Below are 25,502 nucleotides of genomic sequence, written 5' to 3' on the forward strand. Positions count from 1 at the left end.
ATTTTTTTCATTTTCATATTAGATTTGGTAAAAACATGTACATCTAAGTATTAATATTAAAGCATTAAATCACCTAAGATTTTGCTTATTAGAAAATTGTAACAGAGAAGGTTTCAAAAGTGTTTTATGTGAAGCAAAACATTTAGACCAGATAACAATGTTCTAATAAATAAAAATAAAAAGTTCATATAAAATAAAATTCTACATATAATAAAATGTTAAAGTCAATAAATTAAAATCAAATAAATTTTATAATAATAGAAATACAAGAAATAAAAATTACCCATTCTAACAAATTATTCATTTTAACAAGTATTATATAAAATTTCAATAACGGGTTGGAAAATTGAAAATTTATAATAATAGAAATACAAGAAATACAAATTAGATATAATACTTAAAATGCATGACGAGTATTTACATAACGAGTTAAAAATTGAAAATTAAAACTATTTAATGTCTTATATAACGAGTTGGAATTTAAATATAGTTATCATTTACAATAAAAGGAAACAAATATCTGCACAGTTGTACGGGTTAACCTCTAGTTCATGTTTTAAATTTGTAACATTTTCTAATAAATGTAACCAATGAAAGACAGACATATTTGATCAAAAGAAAGAAAGAAAGACAGCCATAATAAATTGAGTTCTGTCACTAACGTTAAATCATGTGTACACGTGTCATTTGTCGTTGTATGATGGTGAAAAATAAATAATTAAATATAATTATGTTATGAAACCCCGGTCTTTGTTCTAAAAGTATTTTTATCCCTGAGAAAAGAAGAGTCTCTTTTGCAAAAAGTACAGGGAGATCCAACAAATAAAAAAAACGTATGCCCAAGTCGCCAAATAAAAGACGTTTTCGGTGGGTTTTTTCAACTGTTCACGGGCCCTATTGACACGTGACGGTCCGCGATTGGTTCTTTTTTATTTTTTTTTATTTTTTTAATCAGACAAAAACGAAAATAAAAAAATTAAAAAAAATAAATAAGAAACCCATTAAAGATTTGTGCGATAACGATGCTCTAACTTTGTTAAATCCATCTCCTCTATTGAACCCGCGTGAAGAAAACAAAATGAAATCTTATCACCAATAAATACACTACAAAGAAATGAAAATGAAATTTTACAGAGATAATGAATTGAGCTCTTCAATAGTACAAAGCAGCTAAGAAGAAGAACTAAACGAAATATAATACTCCCTCTGGATTTAAATATAAGATGTTTAAGGTTGTATACACATATTAAAAAAAAAAATACACTATTTTAATTGTTACTTTTTGGTTATATCAATAAAATTTCAACACTCACAATTTTACTTTTCAATTTATGTTTAAATTTTAAAAATAAATGCATTAATTATATCTCAAAACATCGTACATTTGTATATGAGATAAAAATATAGAACATCTTACATTCGTATCCGGAGGGACTAAGTTTTATTATGGGGAAGAAGAAATGTACCTTCGTTATGAAACACCGCGCTTTGCTCCAACTTTGTTAATCCATCTCCTCTGTTGAATCTGCTGAATAAGGTAAAATGAGATCTTATCACCAACAAACACATGACACAGAAATTAGAATGAAATTATGGTTTTTACGTACACCGGTTTAATGGTTGTTCAACAAAAAAAAAAAAAAAAAAAACGTACACCGGTTTAATGAAATGAGGAATGAAACACCGCGCTTTACTCCAACTTTGTTAAATCCGTATTCTCAGTTGAACCTGCGTGAAGAAGACGAAATGAAATCTTATCACCAACATACACACAACAAATATGGGAATGAAATTAAGGTTTTTGATAGAGATCGAGTTAGCGAAATGAGGAGTGAATCAAGCTTGCCAGAGATACAAAGCGGCTAAGAAGATGAACTAAACGAAATGGAATTTTTAATGTTTTATAATGATGAAAAAGAAATGTACCTCCGCTATGAAATGCCACACTTTTCTCCAACAATATTAAACAATGATAAGGTTCCAAAAGCTTAAGAGATAAAATATGTTTTCAATATTCAATTTTGTCTATTCTCTTGGGAATGTGAAGATGAGTCCCATATAACTTGGAATATCATGCAACGTGATAATAGTATTTTGGGTTCGGTTTTCATGATTGAACTGTTTGGTTATCCTTTCTTTGTGTACATTCCAAGATATTTCAAGAGTATCATAAATAGGATTAAAGAAACTAAAACAATCAACAACTTCATCTGATCATCGAAACCGGAGGTTTATGAATGACAACTAAACCGGACTGACACAAGCATCTGAAAAGCTTGAACCGAGTCCAAATTGGCAAGTTCTGACTTGAAGAACTTTCTTTAACTAACTTCAGTTCATCAATAAATAATTATCAAGAGATCATGGGATTTATCAGTAAGGATAAGATGGCATCTCTAAGTTCTAAGATCAATCACCATATTTTCCATAGATCAATCAACTATCTAACTTTCTTAAACAATCATGACCATCTTGCAAAATTTTTATGATCATATATCATTATATTTTTTTTTTCACCAAGCCTCTTCTCTTCAATTTTCGTTTCTTCTCCTTTTTCTGCTCCTCCTTCTTTGCAGCATTCTCCTTTCCTTCTCCTTTATTGTAGAGGTGAAAATAGCTGTCTTCCTTCATTTGACTAATCACATAAGTAGAGACCAACTGTACATGTATAAAAAAAGATAAAATATTAAAATTCAAATGACGATAATCAAACAAAATAAATTAAAAAGTCAATTTTATACCGTATATGGTACGCGTAACTCTTGTAGTACTGAGTCGTAATTTTCTCAGCCATTTCTAAATAAGAACGTTTACCCTCCAAATTCATCTGTCTCCATTCATTTCTAGCACTTACAACCATTTCTAGTGCATGCAGGCTCCCTTTTGCGTCAATTTTTTTTTTAATTTCATCTCCCTGTTGAATTACCAACAAACACACAAAGAAAAGGGTTATCTAATTTACTATTTTAGAATCTTATTGTAATTTAGTGCTAGGTGGTTGCCCGCGAATTCATAAATATAAATATTATATGATCATTCCAAATTACGACATACCTAATTTATTGTTATCAAACAAACTAAAAAATCATTTTTTTGTATACAATCTATATTCTTGGCTAACCATATAGTAGATAAACAATTAAGTATTAAAAAACTTAAAATTAAAATGAACAACAAGATTCTTTTCATATATATACTATCACATATATAAAATAATGTCAAATTTCCAATTAAAATAGTTAATAGAATATTTGAAACACGAATATTCCTTTTATAAAACTACTTCATAGTAGAAAATTAAATGTTCTATTACAAAATCATAATATAAAATCTTAAGTAACCAAATATGATATACTCTAAAATATTTTAAATTAATGTTGAATATTTTATCGTAAAATATTTTATGAATTAAAAATGTTTTAAATTAATATGAAATATTTTGTCTAAAAAGTAGAATCCGATACCTAACTATTTATTTCTAAGAATTAAAATGTTACAAATTAAAAATGTTTTAAATAACTTAAAAATAGAATCCAATATCTAACTATTTATTCCTAAGAAATAAAAATGTTTAAAACACATTTAAATAATTAATTAACATCACCAACTGGAAAATTATTATGTAAAATAAAAAATTGATTATAAATATGATTTTACGTATATTTACATTATTGATTCAATTGGAAAGAAAATATAACAAGACAAATATATATAAAATTGGCTAATATTATTACTGTTGAAAACACAATAAAATTATTATCGATCTCTCTTATCAAATTATGTGTTAAAAAAGTATATATTAAACAATTATTTAATATTAGAAAGTTTTTAATATTATATTCAATCTTATAAAATAAAATCTGGACAATGTAAAAGTTAAAGAAAATATTCGTACGGACGTGCGGGTCAAAATCTAGTATATGGTTATAACGGATTGGATCGGATATCAGTTCTTAAAAATATTAGTATTTGTGATTTGGTTCATTTTTTTATGATTATCGCATATTAGTATTTGTTTTATGTCATATAATTACAGATATTCAGATTTTTCTGTTTAAATTGAAAAAAGTAACTAATTGAATTAAAATTTACTTATATTTTGTTGAGCCTATGTAACGAGTGACAAGTACAACCATAATAAATGAGTTGATTACTCTTTAGGCCATTTTTTGACTTTTCTTTACGCTCATAGCCACTTCTTACATGCGAGACACTTTGTTGTGGGCCAGCAACAAACTGTGGACAACTTTACTCTTAATAGACATTTAATGCGTGGACGGATGATGCGTGGACGGGTGGATACGTGGACGGAGATGAATGTAAAAATTCCAGAAGCTTCATCAGAGTAAGCTCCACGGTAGTTGAACTTAAGGACACAAATCCAACAACAATGTTTGTCTGTGGACGGGGACGAGAAGATTTTGATTATGTTGTGCATATAGACGCTAACATAACCATGAATAAAGAACAAAAGAGATCTCTTAAATTTGTGGATAAGGAATTGAAGCTTGATGTGGTGGATAGAGTAGTAACTCAAACACTAAACATAGATACTCCTTCTGTTCTGAAATGTAAGATGTTTTGAGTTGTACACACTTATTAAGAAAATTACTTTTTACCTAGAAAATATCATTAAAATTATAAAGTAAAAACTACTCAACCAATTACGAAATAAAACTATTAAATTTGATTGGCTACACAGTTTTCGATAAATTTAAAGTTACCTAGAAAGATGAGAACATCTTATATATTGAAACATAAAAATTATTCTAAACATCTTACATTTTAGAATAGATAGGGTATTACAAATGTAACATATTGAAAGACTGTGATATGGATGCCAATGTATCCACAATTTCAAGGATGAACAAATTAATAACTACAACGTACATGTCGAAAAAAAAAGCTTGAGTGATGAAAACAAAGCTAAACAAACCAAAAAGTTAAAACGAGTCATCTCCTCCTCCAAAACCCCGGTCAAAACGAGTCAGCTCCTCTTCCCGGTGAGCCACACCATGGATTCCGAGCTCAACATCGTCATGGATGAGCTCAATGAAGCTGCGGTGGTTCGAGCTCGTCACAGTCCTCCACCATGAGATATGTAGTATGCTGAATTTTAAATTTTAATCATAATTTTACTCGTCCACAAATTGCCGTCTATGTTTACCCGTCAATGTTTACCCGTCCATGCTTATCTTCCCACACTCATTCACATGTGTCGTTCCATGTTTATATTCTACGTGTAGTTATCTATGTTTTCAAACATCCACATATCACTTATCCATAACAAAATCATTGAATACGTGTACAAGTATAGATTTTAAAATATATTAAAAAAAATATCAAAGTGGATATCAAATTATAGAGAAAAAAAAATATAATTTATTATATCAACAAAATTTGCTATATGCATTTTTAATATAAAAATAAAAAAAAATAAAATATTAAAAAATAGAGTAAACAATAACAAAGAAACATAGTACTTTTTATTTCCTCTCAGTGATGGCTAACGTTAAATCATTATATATGCGTACACGACATCAAGTGTTTAACATTTGTCGTTTTGTGACATAAGGATATTCCACCATCATCGTCAACAAATGGATCAACTTTGATCCTTCCTTCCTTGGCGATCGATCTCACCACGAAAAATCATTCCTTCTCCTCTGCTTCCACATCGAGTAGGTAAAGCGTCGTCGTCTTCATGGGTTCTCTCACGACAAAAATGATTCTCCCCTCGGAGAATGGGTACAGAGCTTGGGAGGATCAGACCCTTTTCAAGTGGCGTAAGAGAGACCCTCATGTCACCTTGCGTTGCCATGATTCCGTCGAAGGTAAACTAATCACCCTAAGCCCTGAAAGTCTCATCCTTTCCTTCCAAAAAAGAATCTCAATTGCTCAAAGAATCGATTTTTATCTTCCTACTCGTTTGAATGTGCCTGATGATAGCTAAAGTTAGGACCTTTAGTTACTGTGTAGTTAAAGTTAGGACCCTTAGTTACTGTATTGCTTCAATTAATCTCTAACACATGTTCGTTTAGAGTTATGTTTGTGTATAGGATCTTTTTGAGTTGTGGTTTTGAAGGAAAGTTAAGTACTAACTCAGTGGAGAGTATAATGGCAATTTTTATATGATGTGTAAATAGGATCTTTGAGGTACTGGTACCAGAGAAACAACGTGGATCTCACTGTATCAAAATCTGCTGTTTGGAACGACGATGCTGTTCAAGCTTCTCTTGACAGTGCTGCTTTTTGGGTCGACGGGTTACCCTTTGTCAAGTCTTTATCTGGTTACTGGAAGTTTTTCTTGGCTCCTAGTCCTGCAAATGTTCCAGAGAAGTTCTATGATGCTGCGTTTCCTGATTCAGATTGGAAAGCTTTACCAGGTCAGTACACAAAACCTGAGAGTTGGTTCTTCTGTTGTTAATTATCTTCTTGTCTCTAGCGTGTTTTGAACTGCTTCCTTGGTTTTACAGTTCCTTCCAATTGGCAGTGTCATGGCTTTGATCGGCCTATCTATACGAATATTGTGTACCCTTTCCCGAATGATCCTCCTCGTGTTCCTGAAGATAACCCCACTGGTTGCTACAGGACCTACTTCCAGATTCCCAAAGAGTGGAAGGGTATGTGAATATATCTAACCATAGGAAAATAAAATTTTATGTTTATATATTTTTTTTATGATCTTTCCTTTCTCATTTTTCATTTGTTTGTCTGAGTAAAAAAGTTTTGTCTTTCTGGCAGACAGAAGAATACTTCTTCACTTTGAAGCTGTGGACTCCGCATTTTTTGCTTGGGTAAATGGCAACCCTGTTGGCTACAGGTGTGACATGTCCCCAGTCTGTTTTTTAAGCGCAGACTGAGTCTAAATTGCTTAGTATGAGACTGAATTCACTGAGAATCTAGTGTTCTATGCTCTGTAGTACCTTTGTTGTGGTTACCGAATCACAAAATTGTAGCATATAACATAGAAAATTATCTAATTCAGTTGTGTGCTCTTTTTGGCAGCAAAGTTCATAACACACTAACAAAATGTTTTATTTTTTTTCTCTTAAACCAGTCAAGACAGCAGATTACCAGCTGAATTTGAAATATCCGACTACTGCTATCCATGGGACTCCGGGAAACAGAATGTTCTTGCTGTCCAAGTCTTTAGATGGAGTGATGGTTCATACCTTGAAGACCAAGATCATTGGTGGTTGTCTGGTCTTCATCGAGATGTGCTTTTGCTAGCAAAGCCAAAGGTTTTTTTACTCTTGTCTCGTTAACCAAACTGCATATCAAACTGATTCATTGTCTCCACCATATACGAGCATTGATGCATAATTGGTTAACTTCTATTTATGCAGGTCTTCATTGCTGACTACTTTTTTAAGTCCAAACTGGCAGATGACTTTTCATACGCTGACATCCAGGTAGCCTATCCAAAAAGTTGCTTCTTGTGATGCAATCCACTTCATGTGCTGCATGCAAATCTGGCTAGAAATGTTTTTTTTTTTTCATTTTTCACTTATCTCTTTGCTTGCTGTGTATTTTGGTAGGCTTCCATTTTGGTATTAATCAAGTAAAAAACTATGCACTTTGTTATGCTTAAATTCCATTGTTTATGAATTTTCAGGTTGAAGTTAAGATAGACAATATGCTGGAGTCCTCAAAGGATCTTCTTCTTTCTAATTTCATCATAGAGGCTGCCGTATTTGATACTACAAGCTGGTACAAATCTGGAGGATTTAGTGATGAACTTTCTCCCAAGGTGGCTAATTTGAAGCTTAATCTTTCTCCAAGCCCAGTTCTTGGATTTCATGGTTATTTGCTTGAGGGAAAACTGGATTCTCCAAATCTCTGGTCAGCAGAACAAGTAAGCAGCTCGTTGGCTACTGCTATTGACTTTCTGTTTCAGCCTCCTAGTTTTTTTTAGCTTTGCGTCTCAGACATGCAGTAGAGTACTATTAAAAGTTACGGTATTAGTTAGAGACAGTAAAATGAGAAACCTTAATGAAATGTATCAGGTTAGTACTGTATATCTGCTGTGGCCTGGATATTTTTCCTATTCCAGTGTCAGGTTCTTTGCTTAAAATTGTTAAGGTTGTTATACCATATCTTTTTCTAGTACTTTTATCTTGATATCGTGCAACTTGAAGTGATGTTTACATAAATGTGATGGGAAATTTTTAATTGACATGTGGAAGTGAAGTATTGTGTCCTAATGTAAGTTACATAGTTTATGTACTGAAACCGTATTTACTAACTCATATGTTCTTGTTTGATTTATTTTTTGTGCACAGCCAAATGTTTACATCCTCGTTGTAACACTGAAAGATAAAGCTGGGAAACTCCTTGATTCCGAGTCAAGCATTGTTGGCGTTCGCCAAGTATCAAAGGCCTTCAAACAGCTTCTTGTTAATGGACATCCAGTCATGATTAAAGGTGTAAACAGGCATGAGCACCACCCACGTGTTGGGAAGACGAATATAGAGTCCTGCATGGTCAAGGTAACATGGTTTTACTTCTCGTATCTAGCTTTGCTTTTTCCCTTCCATGATTTATTAAAATGCTACCATGTTTAACTTGTATACCATGTCACTCATTTGATTTATACCTGATACTGTTCCCAGGATTTAATCATGATGAAAGAATATAACATCAATGCTGTGCGAAACAGTCATTATCCTCAACATCCCCGCTGGTATGAATTATGTGATTTGTTCGGCATGTACATGATCGATGAAGCCAATATAGAGACACATGGTTTTGATCTTTCTGGGCATCTAAAGCACCCTGCAAAAGAGCCAAGCTGGGCAGCTGCTATGTTGGATCGAGTAGTTGGGATGGTCGAGAGAGACAAAAACCATGCGTGCATAATTTCTTGGTCACTTGGAAATGAAGCAGGCTATGGGCCTAATCATTCTGCCATGGCAGGTAAGCAGTTCAACTCAAAATTGTGCTATTAGAATGAACACTATCTATATCTTCCTTTCTAAGAGAGCTTGTGTGTGTTCTCTCTTTCTATGTGCGTTATCTTTGGGTTGGAGAGAAAAAAGTATTAATATCTTCACTATCTTCTTTTCCGTGAGTTGATTTTTTTGGTTTTATAGAAATTATGTGAATAACATTTTGAAATCTTCAGATATTCTTCAATTCTTATTGTTTACATTTCTGATGTGAATTCCCAATTCCATCCATTTTATCTTACAACTATTGTTGTTTAAAATTGCGGAACAGGTTGGATTAGGGGAAAGGACCCCTCACGGTTGGTACACTATGAAGGTGGTGGTTCCAGAACAGAGTCTACTGATATAGTCTGTCCTATGTACATGCGGGTTTGGGACATTGTCAAAATTGCACTTGATAAAAATGAATCACGTCCGTTGATATTATGCGAGTATGTCATATCAGTTTCTTCAGACTTTCCTTCATTTTCCTTGAAATGCATCATTATATGGTGACAGTGTATTTCATCACTGTTTAGATTTCATGATGTCTACTTAAGAGATTTTCTTCTCCACAAAAATGCAGGTATTCACATGCTATGGGTAACAGCAACGGGAATATAGACGAGTACTGGGAGGCAATTGACAACACCTTTGGCCTGCAAGGAGGTTTCATATGGGACTGGGTTGACCAGGTTCATATCTTGAACTTCAGTACAAATTACTTAAAACCTGTTATCTCTTCTATTTATAATCTCAAAGATGGTTTTCATGTAACATAAAGAAATATTTGGTAAGATTCTATAGGTACTAGGCCACTGCAGTAGCGTATATGGGCAGCCAAAGCCATGGAAAAGTATTAGAAAAATACACTTTTCTTTGTTAATTTGTGTTTGACCAATAGTATTTTGGCATTCAGGGTCTATTGAAGCTGGGGTCAGATGGCATTAAGCGTTGGGCTTATGGAGGTGACTTTGGTGACCAGCCTAATGATTTGAACTTCTGTCTGAATGGGCTTATGTGGCCTGACCGAACGCCTCATCCAGCACTCCATGGTAACTTCTTGATAGAGTTAGGAATCACAAATGAAAACCAAAGGCTTTTCCCTTGGTTAGAAATTGATGAAATTGAAACAAATGAACGATAAATCCTATTTTGTTAGAAACATTTCCTCTGGCAGAGTCTATAACAAAGCTTTAAAAGCTTTGCCAATATCCATCCAGAGTCTCTAAGCTTGGATGAGTCTCATAACTGATATCATCCTTGCTTATACTAAAACGTAAAACCAAAACAACACTCTAGTAAAAGAAACTAATAAGATATAGAAAATGTAAGGGACATAAAACTAAAACCACCGCTTGAAAAACAGCCTTGTCTTCAAGGCTGGACTCGGGAAAAGGTGACCAAATTAACCAAGAAGTTCATTCCAAAGCACGCCCTTCCAAAACAATGAAATCATCCTCATCTTCATCGAAATCCAAATGAGGTGGAATATCAGTCAAAACTTGTTGGTTTCCACAAACAAGTTTGTGCTGTTGTTCCACAGAAACTTGAGGTTGGAGCTTGAATATGACAACTTCTCCCTCTGTATCAATGTCGGAAACCTCTGTTGCTTGATCCTTAAATTCGTCAACCTTCTTTATGACACGTTGCTTTTTTCTTATAGGGATCACAAAAAAATCTGTAGACGTTTCTTGAGATACTTCGGACATCGTGCTCACTTGAATTGCAGCAACCATTTCTGTTAGCCTCAAAATTTGATCCAAAACATCCTTCAAACCAGCTTGAATACCATTCAACTTTTCACCCAGAATCTGTTGATCTTTCTCTAAAGCATCCAACCATCTCTCTGTTTGAGTAGTAGTCATGTCTTTAGGCATTCATCCGTGGACCAGTTGTTAAGGCTAAGAATCACAAGGGAATCCAAAAGCTCTTATTTATTGAAATGGAAACAAATAAGAATTATAATACCAAGATGTTAGTTAGGTCTCCCTTGGCAAAGCCTAAAACAACGCTTAGAAGCTTTCTCTGGTTGAAGAGAGGACTGACATTCATCCAATGCCCTCTCAAGCGTGGATGGTTCTTACAAACGAGATCTCTCGTTAAGGCAAAGCACTGAGGAAATAGTTAAGAAATGGAAATCCTAAATATTTTCCAAGATCAAGAATATAAATTATTTGTTCAATAAAGGAACATAAATCTAAAGCGTATCACATCTGTTTCCGTTTTCCTAATACTTGACCATGTTACATTTCTCATATGGTATTAATTTTCTTCTGTCATGTCTTTGTGTTGCTTAAGAGGTCAAGCATTGTTATCAACCAATCAAGGTTTCATTGACGGATGGCACAATAAGGGTACAACATAATATACTTCAATTCAGTTGGCTTAGCTTTGGTGTTTATTCTAAATATGCAGCTCAGACTTTATCTTTGCAGGTAGCAAACGCTTACTTTTTCAATACAACAGAAGAGTTGGAGTTTAGCTGGAAAATTCATGGAGATGGACTTGAACTTGGATCTGGGACTCTTTCTATTCCTGTGATAAAGCCACAGAATAGCTTTGATATGGATTGGAAGTCAGGTCCATGGTTTTCTGTCTGGAATGACTCAAAGGCTGGAGAATTGTTTCTGACAATAACTGCCAAGCTATCAAATCCTACCCGTTCACTTGAAGCTGGTCATATCTTGTCTTCAACGCAGATTCCTTTACCGTCAAAGAGAGAGATAATACCACAGGTAATTCCCCTGTCATCTTTCTTTTGGAAAAATCTACCTTCATTCTGTTGGAAGATATGAAGTTGTGACAATTGTGAGTTACCTCATCTTGTAGGCGATAAAAAACACAGACCCTATCATCACTTGTGAAACTGTTGGAGATTTCATTAAGATCAGTCAGCAAGATTCATGGGAGCTAATGATAAATGTCCAAAAAGGAGCCATTGAAGGCTGGAAGGTAAAAATGTTTTCTATTTTATAGTTTGATATAACCAATTTGCTGATTTATGTAAGGTATGTGGGGTTTAATAAGAACCTTCGTAGCACAGAGTGAACTACAAGATAAAAAGAAACCTAACTAGCTAAATAATTAATCTATTCAGTGTTGGAGATTTTTTCTTGGTTGGCGTTTTTATAGATGTTTTGGTTTTGAAGATATTTTAAAATGACAGGTGCAAGGAGTTCTACTTATGAATGAAGCTATACTGCCATGCTTCTGGCGAGCACCAACAGACAATGATAAAGGTGGAGGTGACTCTAGTTACTTTTCAAGGTGGAAAGCAGCACAATTAGACAATGTTGAGTTCATTGTTGAAAGCTGTTCAGTAAAGAGCACTACTGATAAATCCGTGGAGATAGAGTTCATCTACCTTGGTTCTTCAGCTTCTGAGTCATCCAAATCAGATGCATTGTTCAAAGTCAATGTGACATATCTGATCTATGGTTCTGGAGATATCATCACCAATTGGTATGTAGTACCAAACTCTGATCTTCCACCGCTACCACGGGTTGGTATAGAGTTTCACATAGAGAAAACACTGGACCGTGTGGAATGGTATGGAAGAGGTCCGTTTGAGTGTTACCCAGACCGAAAATCAGCAGCCCATGTGGGGATATATGAACAGAGCGTTGCGGATATGCATGTCCCTTATATTGTTCCAGGAGAATGTGGGGGTAGAACAGATGTTAGGTGGGTGACATTCACAAACAAGGAGGGTGTAGGAATATATGCTTCAACATATGGTAGCTCTTCTCCATTGCAGATGAATGCTAGTTATTACACAACAGGCGAGCTTGATCGTGCAACGCATGAAGAGGATCTTGTCAAAGGACAAAGCATCGAGGTAGTAGTCTAAAATCATCAGTACTTTTAATGAGATTACTTTATGGAGTACTTGAGTACCAACTAGCCTTGATTGTTTGTTTTTTGTTTGGTGTCTTATTGTGCAGGTGCATCTGGACCATAAACACATGGGGATTGGGGGAGATGATAGCTGGACCCCTTGTGTTCATGATAAGTATCTGATTCCACCAGAACCATACTCATTCTCTATCAGGCTGTGTCCCATTACTGCAGCGGCTTCGGTCTTGGACATGTACAAGGATCAGCTTCCCTGCTAGAATCTCTTCTTGCTTATACAACTAGACTTGAGAGTGTGAGTGAATCATAACTTCTCTGTGATGTTTGTTCTCGACAATAAGTTTTCCAACGTTAATGTTACATACCAAACAGAGATACTTAAGTCATTAGATCCAACTTGGTGTTCTATCTGAAGCCTAAGCACATAGGACACACAAAGTGGGATATTAATGTGGGGGAAAAGTCACTTTAAGATGGGTGCTTTCCCAATAAAAGGGTCCCCTCACCCACTTTGAAAAATAATATAATAATTTCATTTTCTTGCAGAGACTCTTTAACCACATGTGACCCACAAAACTCTTGTCAAAAACCAAAGAAAAGATCTTTTCCTTTCTTTTTCACTCATCTTGTTGGTTCCCTCTCACTATACTCCATAGCTAAAAGCTTCTACCTACATCTATAGCGCCTCCACGCGCTTATAATTATTTCCACAGTGGCAAATCCACCCTCTCTCCTCTCATGGCCACCGCATCAACCATCACCCTCCACCATCCCTGACCACTCCTCCTCCTCTGCCGCCGTTGGAATCAGCACTCCAGACTATATGCTAGGCCTAAGAAACATCATCCTCTTACCACCACCGTCTCAGATTACTCACCCCTCGGTGGAAGATAACAACAACAACAAGGCAAGGAACAGTAATGTTGAAGAGAAAGTGTGCAGAGACTGTGGAAACAGAGCGAAGAAAGAGTGTTTGTTCGAAAGGTGTAGAACTTGCTGCAAAAGCAGAGGATACAAATGTGCTACTCACGTGAAGAGCACGTGGATCCCTTCTCATCATCATCGCTCTCCTTCTTCCTCTTCCGACAGGAACAGAAATAAAAAGCTCAAAATCGATTCTTCCGACAAACCCAGCGTCCTGATCGTTCCGACAACCACTTCTCGCCGTCAAGGTAATGAAAAAAAAAATGAAAATTTAAATTAAAAAAAGAAATGAAAATTTAAAGAAAAAAAAAAAAACCTTTTTTTATCTGTTGATGAAAACATTGTTTGTAGAGAGAAGCTTCAAAGAAGGGTTACCGGGAAAGATCGAAGCTCCGGCCGTTTTCAAACGGACGAGGGTAACAGCGATAAGCAACGAAGAACAATCAGAGATCGGTTATCAAGCGACTGTAACCATACATGGTCATGTCTTCAGAGGCTTTCTTCATTACCATGGTGTTGATCACAACAAAGCCTTTCCATGTCTTTCTAAAAAGTAGGATCTAAAATATGTACTAGAGAGTTTGCTCTGTTTCAAACGTTAGATTAATGTGGGGACGTTACACATTGTGACTCTTTATCTTTACTAGATGGTGTATTGTGTTAGCATGTGAGGTTGTGTGATGGTGGAGCCAACAGAGCTACCGTTGAAGCTAGGGTTCGTTACTACACAGATTATTGTCGTCAGTTAGTACAACAAGGCGTTTCCATGTCTTTCTAAAAAGTTGTAATGAAACATGTTGATAGGATCCTAATGTACTAGAAGGTTTGCTCCGTTTGAACGTTACATTAATGGAGACGGTACACATTGTCTCTATAGTAGTACTAGATGATGTATTGTGTTAGCATGTGAGGTTGTTACCGGGGTCAACAACACCTAACCGACGACAATACTCTGTATAGCAACGAACCCTGCCTTTGATGGTTGCTCTGTTGGCTCCGTCGCACTCCAAATTGTTGCACCAAAGCCTTGAGGAAGAACGGGTTCTCTGTTGGTCCAGTACGGTTTTGAAGAAGATGACTGGATCGTTGGCTACTGTTTCTGGTGCGTTGAGGCCGTCGAAACCGATAGCAGTTCCTGCTGGTCCGTAGTTGAAATTCCATGAGAGCTGGATCGGTCCACGGCCGAAATAGCCTATGGTTGGATTGCATGAGTATTGTGTTCCGTTCTCGTCGCAGTAGTCCTTTGAAGGTCCATCTATTTCTTCTGTGTATACACAGAAATCTGAAACAGTCCATAAAGTATATGTTTAAGCTGGTTATACAAGAGTTTTAGCTAGGGGTGGGCAAAAAACCCGAACCGAACCGAGTAAAACCGAACCGAATCGAGTAAAACCGAACCAACCGAACCGGAACCGATTCGAACCGAACCAAAGTCTATTTCAAACCATTTGGTTGAAGATTTCCCCAATCCGAATGGTTCGGTTTAAAACGAACCGAACCGAGAAACCGATGTGTTTTGTAATTATTTAAATTAAAAATATTAGTAATACCAATATACTAAAATTCTAATAATATACCACATATTTTCCATTTTTCATTCATTAACATATATTCTTCTGACCTAATATGTAATCATCAAAGTATTTGATTTAAAAAAAAATAGAAAAGTTTGTATGTTTATATTTTTGTATATGTAAACGTAGATGTTAAATCTAAATCTAAAACCTAAAGCAAATTTTATTAAAAACAAAAGTTCTTCTCGACAACGTCACATGAAAGATGATTCATTACAGACTTTTTAATAATGATATAAGAGACATTACTAATGATGTTGATTTTTTTATTTTAGTTAACTTTCATTTGTTTTAATTCTTATATATTTTTTGTGACTTTTTTAAAAATTATGTTTCAGTTTTATATTGAATTTAGTTCACATAATTTATGTTTTAAAACATAATTTCTCTTAAAAAAATTAAACTAAGAATAACCTAATTAAACTGATCCAAAAACAAACTGAACCGAATACAAACCGAACCGAATACAAACCAAACCGAACTCAAACCGAACTGAACCAAACCAAACTAACTATAGTTTATTTCAGTTGGAAAAATACTAGAACCGAACTAACCAAACTGAATCGAACCGGAACCGAACCGAGAAAATAACTGAAGTGCCCACACCTAGTTTTAGCCGGTAGGTCGATTTGAAAATATATGTTTAAATTGGCAATAGAAGAGTTTTTTTAGCTGGTAGATCAACTTGGATTGGTCACTAAAACAGAATTGATGAATGATATGCCAAGAAACGCAAAGAAGGTTCAAAACTAGTCCGAAATAATAGAAACTAATATGATGTTTTGATTACTCTAGAGAACATTCGTGTATGTCGGGCATTCGGGTTTACGGTACGAGTTATTCGGATTTTGGGTTATTGAGGTTAGGTTGTTTTGGTCCCATTTAAGGATTGATATTTTTTATTCTGATCGATCCAGATCTAGTTGGGTTTGGATAGGTAGGTAACCCATCTTTTTATGAAATCCGAAACAGAAACAAAACATATAATCTGGATTTGGTTTGGATTTAAATCCAAAAATTAAAGAAATTATTTTAAATAACAGTGACTTCAGTTTCAATTTTTAGGTTTGGTTCCCCTTTTCAGTTTTTGGATTTTGGCTGCATGGCTGCATGTATGTATATTATAATAAAATACATATAACATGAAGCATTGAGTTATGCTTACGCCCAGTTTCATGCGTGACATGAGCAAGGAAGGAAGTAATCTCACGCCTAGAATCATCGACCGATCCAATCCTACCGAACCGAGAATATGAGTCTAAGGCCTCAAGAAAAACTCCTCGACCGTAAAATCCATTTCCTGCGCAACTAGACTCGGCTTGTCCGATGATTCCATTGAAGAATCCCCGGACACATCATTTCATTAGAAGGACGAGGATATTACGTATAATAAGTCTCATATACTTGTATAGATACTGAGACACGTATACTTGTACATAAATACACTCCATGTACATGATTCGTTAATCTAATTGATACAGTTTAAGTTTCTCATGTTCTCATATTCTCTCTATCTTGATAAGGTGGTATCAGAGCGTAACAAACTTTCTGCCATTTTTCCTTGATTTCGAGCATCGAATCTCATCATGAGTGCTTTGATTTCTTGTTTGATCATCGATTTCATCATCTCTTTCTTGCTTCGCGTTCTGGATTTGGTTGCGATCGTCTACTTCGTCGTTGTTCTTCGTTTCAAGTTTCTCTGAGTTTCGATTCCACTTGTTCGAGCTCCAATTCGCGTCGAATCGATCTGGATCTTCCTCTCTTCGTTCTGATTCCGCTTCAACGACCTCTGGTGATTCTTGATTTGCGTTTGTTGAAGTCTGACTCGGTATCTTGACTCGTTTCTTTTCCATGACTCGTTTTGATTCTTGACGATGGCAAACTCTCAACCTGATTCTCGCGCGATTGTTGATCAATACGATAATCCGTATTATCTTGACAACTCCGATCATATTGGATTAGTTCTTGTGACTGATCGTCTTGTTTCTGGTGCTGACTTTCATGCTTGGCGTCGCTCGGTGCGTATGGCTCTCAATGTCAGGAAGAAATTGGGATTCATTGACGGTACAATTTTGAAACTCCCTGCTAATCATAGAGATTCTGGTGCTTGGTCTAGGTGTAATGACATGGTATCTACCTGGTTGATGAACTCTGTTTCAAAGAAGATAGGCCAAAGCTTGCTCTTTATGTCTAGCGCTGAGAGTATTTGGAAGAATCTCATGTTTCGATTCAAGCAGGATGATGCGCCAAGGGTGTATGAAATAGAGCAACGTTTAAGCACGATTCAGCATGGTTCTATGGATAGAAACACTTACTACACTGAGCTTGTTATACTTTGGGAAGAATATCAAAATTATGTAGATCTTCCTGTATGTACTTGCGGTAAATGTGAGTGTAGTGCAACTCTATCTTGGGAGAAATTGCAGCAGAGAAGTCGTGTCACCAAGTTTTTGATGGGTTTGAATGAGGCATATGAAGCTACTCGTCGACATATTCTCATGCTGAAGCATATTCCCTCTATTGAAGAAGTGTTTAACATGGTGACTCAAGATAAAAGTCAGAAGAACATTAAACCTGTTACCAGAGTTGATAATGTTGTCTTTCAAAATTCTGCTACAGATTATGAGCTTCCTGCTTATATTGGACCTTTTGAGAATGCGGCTTATGCTGCTATGAACAACAACAACTATCGTTCTAAACCGCGTCCTATTTGTACTCATTGTGGAGTGGCTGGGCATACTGTCCAAAAGTGGTTCAAGTTGCATGGCTATCCACCTGGACATCGGTACTACAACAACAATAACTCTCAGAAGAATTCTCAATCTGGATCATCTCAGCGGTCTGATCAAAACAAGCCTGTTTAGTCATTCTCGAAGTCCAACAATGTTTCTAATGTTACTGTTGCTTCATCGACTGCTTCTCCAATGGCTTTAGACCTGAGTTCTTTCCATCCATATCAATTCCAACATCTCATTCAGCAACTGCAGTCTCATATACGCAGTGTGGACTCCACTCCTTCTCAGCCTTTGGTAAATATTTCCATTACAGATAAAGGTTTCATGGCTACTCAATCTTCTAGTGGTACTGTTAAAACCCGTTAAAAAAAAAGAGAATGGTCGAGTATCATTGTGGTGGTCGAGTTGCGGGTGATAAGGATCGATCGAGAAGTTTTGAAGTACGAGGTGGGCGAAGAAGTGATCGTGAGTAAACTATGAGTCGAATAAGTTGCTCGACCATAGTTAGAAGATGTCCTAGATTGATGAGACGGACGTTTATGAAGCATAACATTTTTGGAAGCACGACGTTTTAGAAGCTCGACGTTTTTGAAGACCGACGTTTCTTCACCACGAGGTTTTCTCGGAAAATCTTCATATCAGTAAAATATTATTCTGGAGACATCATAAGTCGGAAGCAGGACGGGAATTAAGCATGACGGGAAGCAAGCACGACAAGAACGAAGCACGACGGGAAAACCCAAAATTAGACGAAAACCCTAATTTCGGTATTATGGAAGTTTTCGATGAGGCCGAAGGATCAGGAAATATTTACGGCTAAGGTCAGAGTTCAGATTAGAGTTTATTAAAAATATTAAACTCATCTGAACGGGAGCAGAAAAATATTCGGGGTTAATCGCGGATCAGAAAACTGCCGGAAGGACCGAAATCAAGCGAATGAACCGAGAAGCTCGAGATGGCTCGTTGCATGGGTTCAGAACGTGGTGTCAACCATCTAACAAGCTGAGTGTCTCCAGAAGCACGAGGTGTCGCCGTGCATGGAAGCTGTACATGCAGCCTGACATGTAGAAGCACGAGGTGGATCGACCAAGCACGAGGTGTCTCCGCGCATGCAACCGAAGCATGCGGCCAGCCATGTGTGTGATTCTGTGGCGCCTTGCATGAGTTCCAGTCATGCAGCCTGACATCTGGGAGGAGTGGTGGCGTCCTGCATGCGTACTGGACATGCAGCCAGCCATGTGGAGCATGAGGTACTACCGCGCATGCGTCCGGAGCCATGCGAAGCGACACACGGGCTGCCACCAACCTGAAGCTGATTGGTTGCTGTCTTCTATAAATATCCCACGACCCCAGCTCATTTCATCACATCCAGACCTGTCCAAACCAGCTTAAAAACGTGAGAGAAAAGTAGAAAAAGAAAGCAAGTGATTCCGAGCTATTTCGAGAGTTTTAGGGAGTTTTCGAGATCAGTTCTCTATTGATGTCGAGTCAGCGCCTAGGGAAGGTTCTGTCCAACTGAAGGTCAATCAATGAAGATTAGTTCAGATGGGAAGCAAGTCAACGTGGCTAGAGAGGGAGAGAGAAACAAAGTGGTCGACTTAGAGTGTAGTCGATTCTCACTGAGAAGGCCAGTTCCGTCCAATCGTCGATTCTTTACGATTTTGACGCAGAAGCTCTGTCCAATTCAATCCGTCCAGGCCAGTCATATTCTCCTACAATCAAGTGGAGGTGCTGTCCAAGATTATTTCAGTTCCACTCGAAGTTCTACTCGATGCTCCCCCGGGAAGTCCGAAGAACTGTCCAGAAGCTAGAGGAGGTTCTGTCCGAGTCCAGATCAGCCTGTCGAGGCCTGTCGGTTTCTACATGGTGAAGCCGAGGTTATTTCCAAGTCAAGATCAGTCCAGTCCAGTCTAGTCAAGTCGTCCATTGGGTTTTGGCCAAGTCTTCTCCGATCAACCAGCTGCTTATCGGCAAAGAACACTGTGAGTTATGATCAATTGATTGCTGAGTTGTTTTCATGCAGGTTCCCGTTACTTGGAAGTTAGATCATGGCGGGAGGCCAGGTCTAACTGAGTTACGGTTTGATTAGTTAATAGTTGAGGTTATGTTGATTGAGTTGATAGCATGCTTGTATTGCTTGAGAACCGTAGTAGCATGCTAATGGTTAGGTTGATTGGTTAGTTAGCGAATGCGGAATGCTTAGATGATATCGCTAAGTTGTGGATAGTTAGGAATTCTGGAATTAGTCTTTATGCTAGATTCTGAAATATGATTGATTGTGTTAATTTGTGATTAATACTATGAACTTTGTGTTATTTTTACCGGGTTTAGTATTAATCGTATATTAGCTGACAACATTTGTGTAACCCACAATGCTAGGCATATTGGGGTGAGTTAGTGTTCCTTCAGACCTCGTACCCGGCGGGTTCAAGGAAACCCCTTATTCGCTGGATCGGGAAGACTCAGACGAACGGGGTCATGTCCTATGGCTGAGTATTACACGACGGTGTAATGTGGCAGTGACCCGAAGGACTGTGGGCTGTCGTGCGGTGACCCGAAGGACTGTGGGCCGCGGTCGGTTGAAAGTTCCTTCTTCTGGCCTTTGTGGTAGGAAGATAGGATATTGCCGATAGTGAAGGAGGAACATAACATCACCAGGGCCCAAGTTTGTTAAATATATTATATCGTGTTTCGGGTTGTTAAACCCTGGTTTAAATCGAGTTTGATTTTGGTGATGATCTAGTAATTAGCATAATGCTAGTTATCTTGCTATCGTTTACCACTGCGTATTTCGGATATTGCTTATTGTTATTGAATTGTGTTGTTAGGTGAACCTCTCGCTTTAGATTGTTTGGGTTGGGATAGTGAGGGGTTGTATTTGTTAGTTGGGGATTGTAACTCGCTGAGTAACATTTGGTTACTCATCCAACTCCGTTGTCCTTTTTGCAGGTCGCTTTAGGTAAGGATGATCGGATAGCTTGGTGTTGGACATTAGGACCGCCGGAGTAGATTTCATGCCTTTTGTAAACGGTATTGCGTTATGTGTTTTGTTGGCTCGATTTGGCATTAGGCCGGGCCCAGTCTTGAATTATTTCAGTATATGGATATTTCTTGAATCAATAAAGTAATTGTTTTATATGCGCTTCATGAGTACTCTGATATTTGACTAGTCCGGTCTAACACAACGTTAGGTCATAGTACGGGTTGAAAAGCCTTAGGCCTCGATCTAACGGAAAACGCTAACTCTAGGTAAGGGTTGCAAAGCCTTATGCCTTGACGCAGCGGGACGAGTTAGGGGATGAACTGGTCTAGGTCGTGGAGTAAAGTTTGACTCTGACCAGATCGTCCCTAGCCCGTCACGTAGCGCTTCCGGACCATGGTGTTGGGTTGGACGGTCAGTCATGTTCTTGTTTGATTGTTGGCTGGCCGGTTGGCCTTTCATCTCCAACCCTTGGTGTGGGTCGTCCGTCGGTCATGTTCTTGTTTGATTGTTGGCCGGTGGGTCGACCTATGCTTAGGACTGTTCGGGGGTGTTACAGAGGTGGTATCAGAGCATGGTTTCGTCCATGCTTCCGGAACTCATGATTTAATCGGTTTTCTCGAGTCAAAATGAGTCACAAAAGGCATTAGGGAAACTGGTTACGTCCAGCGATACGATTTGTGGTTTTAGGAATTAGGATTGAGATAGCGGAATCTAGAATTGTTAGGTTGCTTGGTTAGAATTGTTATGTTGCTGGTTAGCATTGCTAGGTTGTTTGGTTAGCATTGCTAGGTTGTTGTTAGTAGACTGTTGGGATTAGTTGTCTACTAACTTGTGTGTGAAGTGTTCTTTTGAGTTGCAGCGAGTAAGTGTGTTCGTTGATCGGAATTTTAAGGGATGCAAACCTTAAAGTGGAGAGAGTTCGAGGCCAAACCCAAACCCGAAGCGAAAGAGGAGGGATAGATTCAGAGAACTGGGTTGTGGTATGGACTGGACATATGGTGAGGCACAAGACATTGTTAGGAAATGACTTCATCAAGAGTTGGGAAGACGAAAATCGAAAAAATTGTTGGAGTAATCAGGAACGAGCATGGACAAGTTCGTATCATGGGAATCAGAGTGTTATGGCAGAGCAACAATATGAGATGATCCAGCGATCATTCAACTGAAGAAGATTGTGGAGGCCTTGAGGAGGACACTTAAGGAACGATTGTGGACAGTGTAAAGATATATGGAGATGAGTGGAGAATGTCGCGAAGATGAGCAATTGCGCAACTAAGAATTCGAGGACGAATTCTATTAAAGGGAGGGGGGAGAATGTAGAAACCCGTTAAAAAAGAGAAGAATGGTCGAGTATCACTGTGGTGGTCGAGTTGCGGGTGATAAGGATCGATCGAGAAGTTTTGAAGTACGAGGTGGGCGAAGAAGTGATCGTGAGTAAACTATGAGTCGAATAAGTTGCTCGACCATAGTCAGAAGATGTCCTAGATTGATGAGACGGACGTTTTGGAAGCATAACATTTTTGGAAGCACGACGTTTTAGAAGCTCGACGTTTTTGAAGACTGACGTTTCTTCACCACGAAGTTTTCTCGGAAAATATTCATATCAGTAAAATATTATTCTGGAGACATCATAAGTCGGAAGCAGGACGGGAATTAAGCATGACGGGAAGCAAGCACGACAGGATCGAAGCACGACGGGAAAATCCGTAATTAGACGAAAACCCTAATTTCGGTATTATGGAAGTTTTCGATGAAGCCGAAGGATCGGGAAATATTTACGGCCAAGGTCAGAGTTCAGATTAGAGTTTATTAAAAATATTAAACTCATCTGAACGGGAGCAGAAAAATATTCGGGGTTAATCGCGGATCAGAAAATTTCCGGAAGGACCGAAATCAAGCGAATGAACCGAGAAGCTCGAGGTGGATCGTTGCATGGGTTCAGAACGTGGTTTCAACCATCTAACAAGCTGAGTGTCTCCAGAAGCACGAGGTGTCGCCGTGCATGTAAGCTGTACATGCAGCCTGACATGTAGAAGCACGAGTTGTCTCCGCGCATGCAAATGAAGCATGCGGCCAGCCATGTGTGTGATGCTGTGGCGCCTTGCATGAGTTCCAGTCATGCAGCCTGACATCTGGGAGGAGTGGTGGCGTCCTGCATGTGTACTGGACATGCAGCCAGCCATGTGGAGCATGAGGTGCCGCCGCGCATGCGTCCGGAGCCATGCGAAGCGACACACGGGCTGCCACCAACCTGAAGCTGATTGGTTGCTGTCTTCTATAAATAGCCAAGACCCCAGATTATTTCATCACATCCAGACCTGTCCAAACCACCTTAAAAACGTGAGAGAAAAGTAGAAAAAGAAAGCAAGTGATTCCGAGCTATTTCGAGAGTTTTAGAGAGTTTTCGAGATCAGTTCTCTATTGATGTCGAGTCAGCGCCTAGGGAAGGTTCTGTCCAACTGAAGGTCAATCAATGAAGATCAGTTCAGATGGGGAACAAGTCAACGTGGCTAGAGAGGGAGAGAGAAATAAAGTGGTCGACTTAGAGTGTAGTCGATTCACCGAGAAGGCCAGTTTCGTCCAATCGTCGATTCTTTACGATTGTGACGCAGAAGCTCTGTCCAATTCAATCCGTCCAGGCCAGTCATATTCTCCTACAATCAAGTGGAGGTGCTGTCCAAGATTATTTCAGTTCCACTCGAAGTTCTACTCGATGCTCCGCCGGGAAGTCCGAAGAACTGACCAGAAGCTAGAGGAGGTTCTGTCCGAGTCCAGATCAGCCTGTCGAGGCCTGTCGGTTTCTACATGGTGAAGCCGAGGTTATGTCCAAGTCAAAATCAGTCCAGTCCAGTCTAGTCAAGTCGTCCATTGGGTTTTGGCCAAGTCTTCTCCGATCAACCAGCTGCTTATCGGCAAAGAACACTGTGAGTTATGATCAATTGATTGCTGAGTTGTTTTCATGCAGGTTCCCGTTACTTGGTAGTTAGATCATGGCGGGAGGCCAGGTCTAACTGAGTAACGGGTTGATTAGTTAATAGTTGAGGTTATGTTGATTGAGTTGGTAGCATGCTTGTTATTGCTTGAGAACCGTAGTAGCATGCTAATGGTTAGGTTGATTGGTTAGTTAACGAATGCGGAATGCTTAGATGATATCGCTAAGTTGTGGATAGTTAGGAATTCTGGAATTAGTCTTTATGCTAGATTCTGGAATATGATTGATTGTGTTAATTTGTGATTAATACTATGAACTTTGTGTTATTTTTACCGGGTTTAGTATTAATCGTATATTGGCCGACAACATTTGTGTAACCCACAATGCTAGGCATATTGGGGTGAGTTAGTGTTCCTTCAGACCTCGTATCCGGCGGGTTCAAGGAAACCCCTTATTCGCTGGATCGGGAAGACTCAGACGAACGGGGTCATGTCCTATGGCTGAGTATTACACGACGGTGTAATGTGGCAGTGACCCGAAGGACTGTGGGCTGTCGCGCGGTGACCCGAAGGACTGTGGGCCGCGGTCGGTTGAAAGTTCCTTCTTCTGGCCTTTGTGGTAGGAAGATAGGATATTGCCGATAGTGAAGGAGGAACATAACGTCACCAGGGTCCGAGTTTGTTATATATATTATATCGTGTTTCGGGTTGTTAAACCCTGGTTTAAATCGAGTTTGATTTTGGTGATGATCTAGTAATTAGCATAATGCTAGTTATCTTGCTATCGTTTACCGCTGCGTATTTTGAATATTGCTTATTGTTATTGAATTTTGTTGTTAGGTGAACCTCTCGCTTTAGATTGTTTGGGTTGGGATAGTGAGGGGTTGTATTTGTTAGTTGGGGATTGTAACTCGCTGAGTAACATTAGGTTACTCATCCAACTCCGTTGTCCTTTTTGCAGGTCGGTTTAGGTAAGGATGATCGGATAGCTTGGTGTTGGACGTTAGGACCGCAGGAGTAGATTTCATGCCTTTTGTAAACGGTATTGCGTTATGTATTTTGTTGGCTCGATTTGGCATTAGGCCGGGCCCAGTCTTGAATTATTTCAATATATGGATATTTCTTGAATCAATAAAGTAATTGTTTTATATGCGCTTCATGAGTACTCTGATATTTGACTAGTCCAGTCTAACACAACGTTAGGTCGTAGTACGGGTTGAAAAGCCTTAGGCCTCGATCTATTTGAAAACGCTAACTTTAGGTAAGGGTTGCAAAGCCTTATGCCTTGACGCAGCGGGATGAGTTAGGGGATGAACTGGTCTAGGTCGTGGAGTAAAGTTTGTGACTCTGACCGGATCGTCCCTAGCCCGTCACGTAGCGCTTCCGGACCATGGTGTTGGGTTGGACGGTCAGTCATGTTCTTGTTTGATTGTTGGCTGGCCGGTTGGCCTTTCATCTCCAACCCTTGGTATGGGTCGTCCGTCGGTCATGTTCTTGTTTGATTGTTGGCCGGTGGATCGACCTACGCTTAGGACAGTTCGGGAGTGTTACAGTTACTGGCTGTTTT

The 25,502-nt window shown here is 38.2% G+C and overlaps 3 protein-coding genes and 1 pseudogene across 4 annotated transcripts; 3 read left to right on the forward strand and 1 right to left on the reverse strand.

Annotated features, from left to right (window-relative positions):
* Positions 1-5,535: 5,535 nt before the first annotated feature.
* LOC106431377 (beta-galactosidase-like) lies at positions 5,536-13,194 on the forward strand. 2 transcript variants are annotated; one of them, XM_013872174.3, is made up of 17 exons: positions 5,536-5,834; positions 6,147-6,386; positions 6,477-6,623; positions 6,745-6,823; positions 7,061-7,244; positions 7,350-7,415; positions 7,619-7,858; positions 8,286-8,492; positions 8,616-8,919; positions 9,223-9,382; positions 9,517-9,625; positions 9,850-9,985; positions 11,232-11,287; positions 11,354-11,668; positions 11,763-11,885; positions 12,100-12,771; positions 12,878-13,194. In XM_013872174.3, the coding sequence occupies exons 1-17, from the start codon at positions 5,705-5,707 to the stop codon at positions 13,046-13,048; spliced, it is 3,339 nt and encodes a 1,112-aa protein (XP_013727628.1). In that variant the 5' UTR covers positions 5,536-5,704; the 3' UTR covers positions 13,049-13,194. The 2 variants fall into 2 exon arrangements, with proteins under 2 accessions (XP_013727628.1, XP_013727629.1); XM_013872175.3 differs by having other exon boundaries at positions 11,369-11,668.
* Positions 13,195-13,359: 165 nt separating this feature from the next.
* LOC106431378 (protein SHI RELATED SEQUENCE 6) lies at positions 13,360-14,584 on the forward strand. Its single transcript, XM_013872176.3, has 2 exons — positions 13,360-13,960; positions 14,064-14,584. Exons 1-2 carry the CDS (start codon positions 13,612-13,614, stop codon positions 14,267-14,269), a joined length of 555 nt encoding a protein of 184 aa, XP_013727630.2. The 5' UTR covers positions 13,360-13,611; the 3' UTR covers positions 14,270-14,584.
* Positions 14,585-14,611: 27 nt separating this feature from the next.
* LOC106431363 lies at positions 14,612-17,139 on the reverse strand (annotated as a pseudogene).
* Positions 17,140-17,160: 21 nt separating this feature from the next.
* Positions 17,161-18,150, forward strand: LOC106431362. The gene has a single exon (XM_013872161.1). It carries the CDS (start codon positions 17,161-17,163, stop codon positions 18,148-18,150), a length of 990 nt encoding a protein of 329 aa, XP_013727615.1.
* Positions 18,151-25,502: the final 7,352 nt, after the last annotated feature.

This window comes from Brassica napus, chromosome C4 (genome assembly GCF_020379485.1).
Source record: "Brassica napus cultivar Da-Ae chromosome C4, Da-Ae, whole genome shotgun sequence".
Classification (NCBI taxonomy): domain Eukaryota; kingdom Viridiplantae; phylum Streptophyta; class Magnoliopsida; order Brassicales; family Brassicaceae; genus Brassica; species Brassica napus.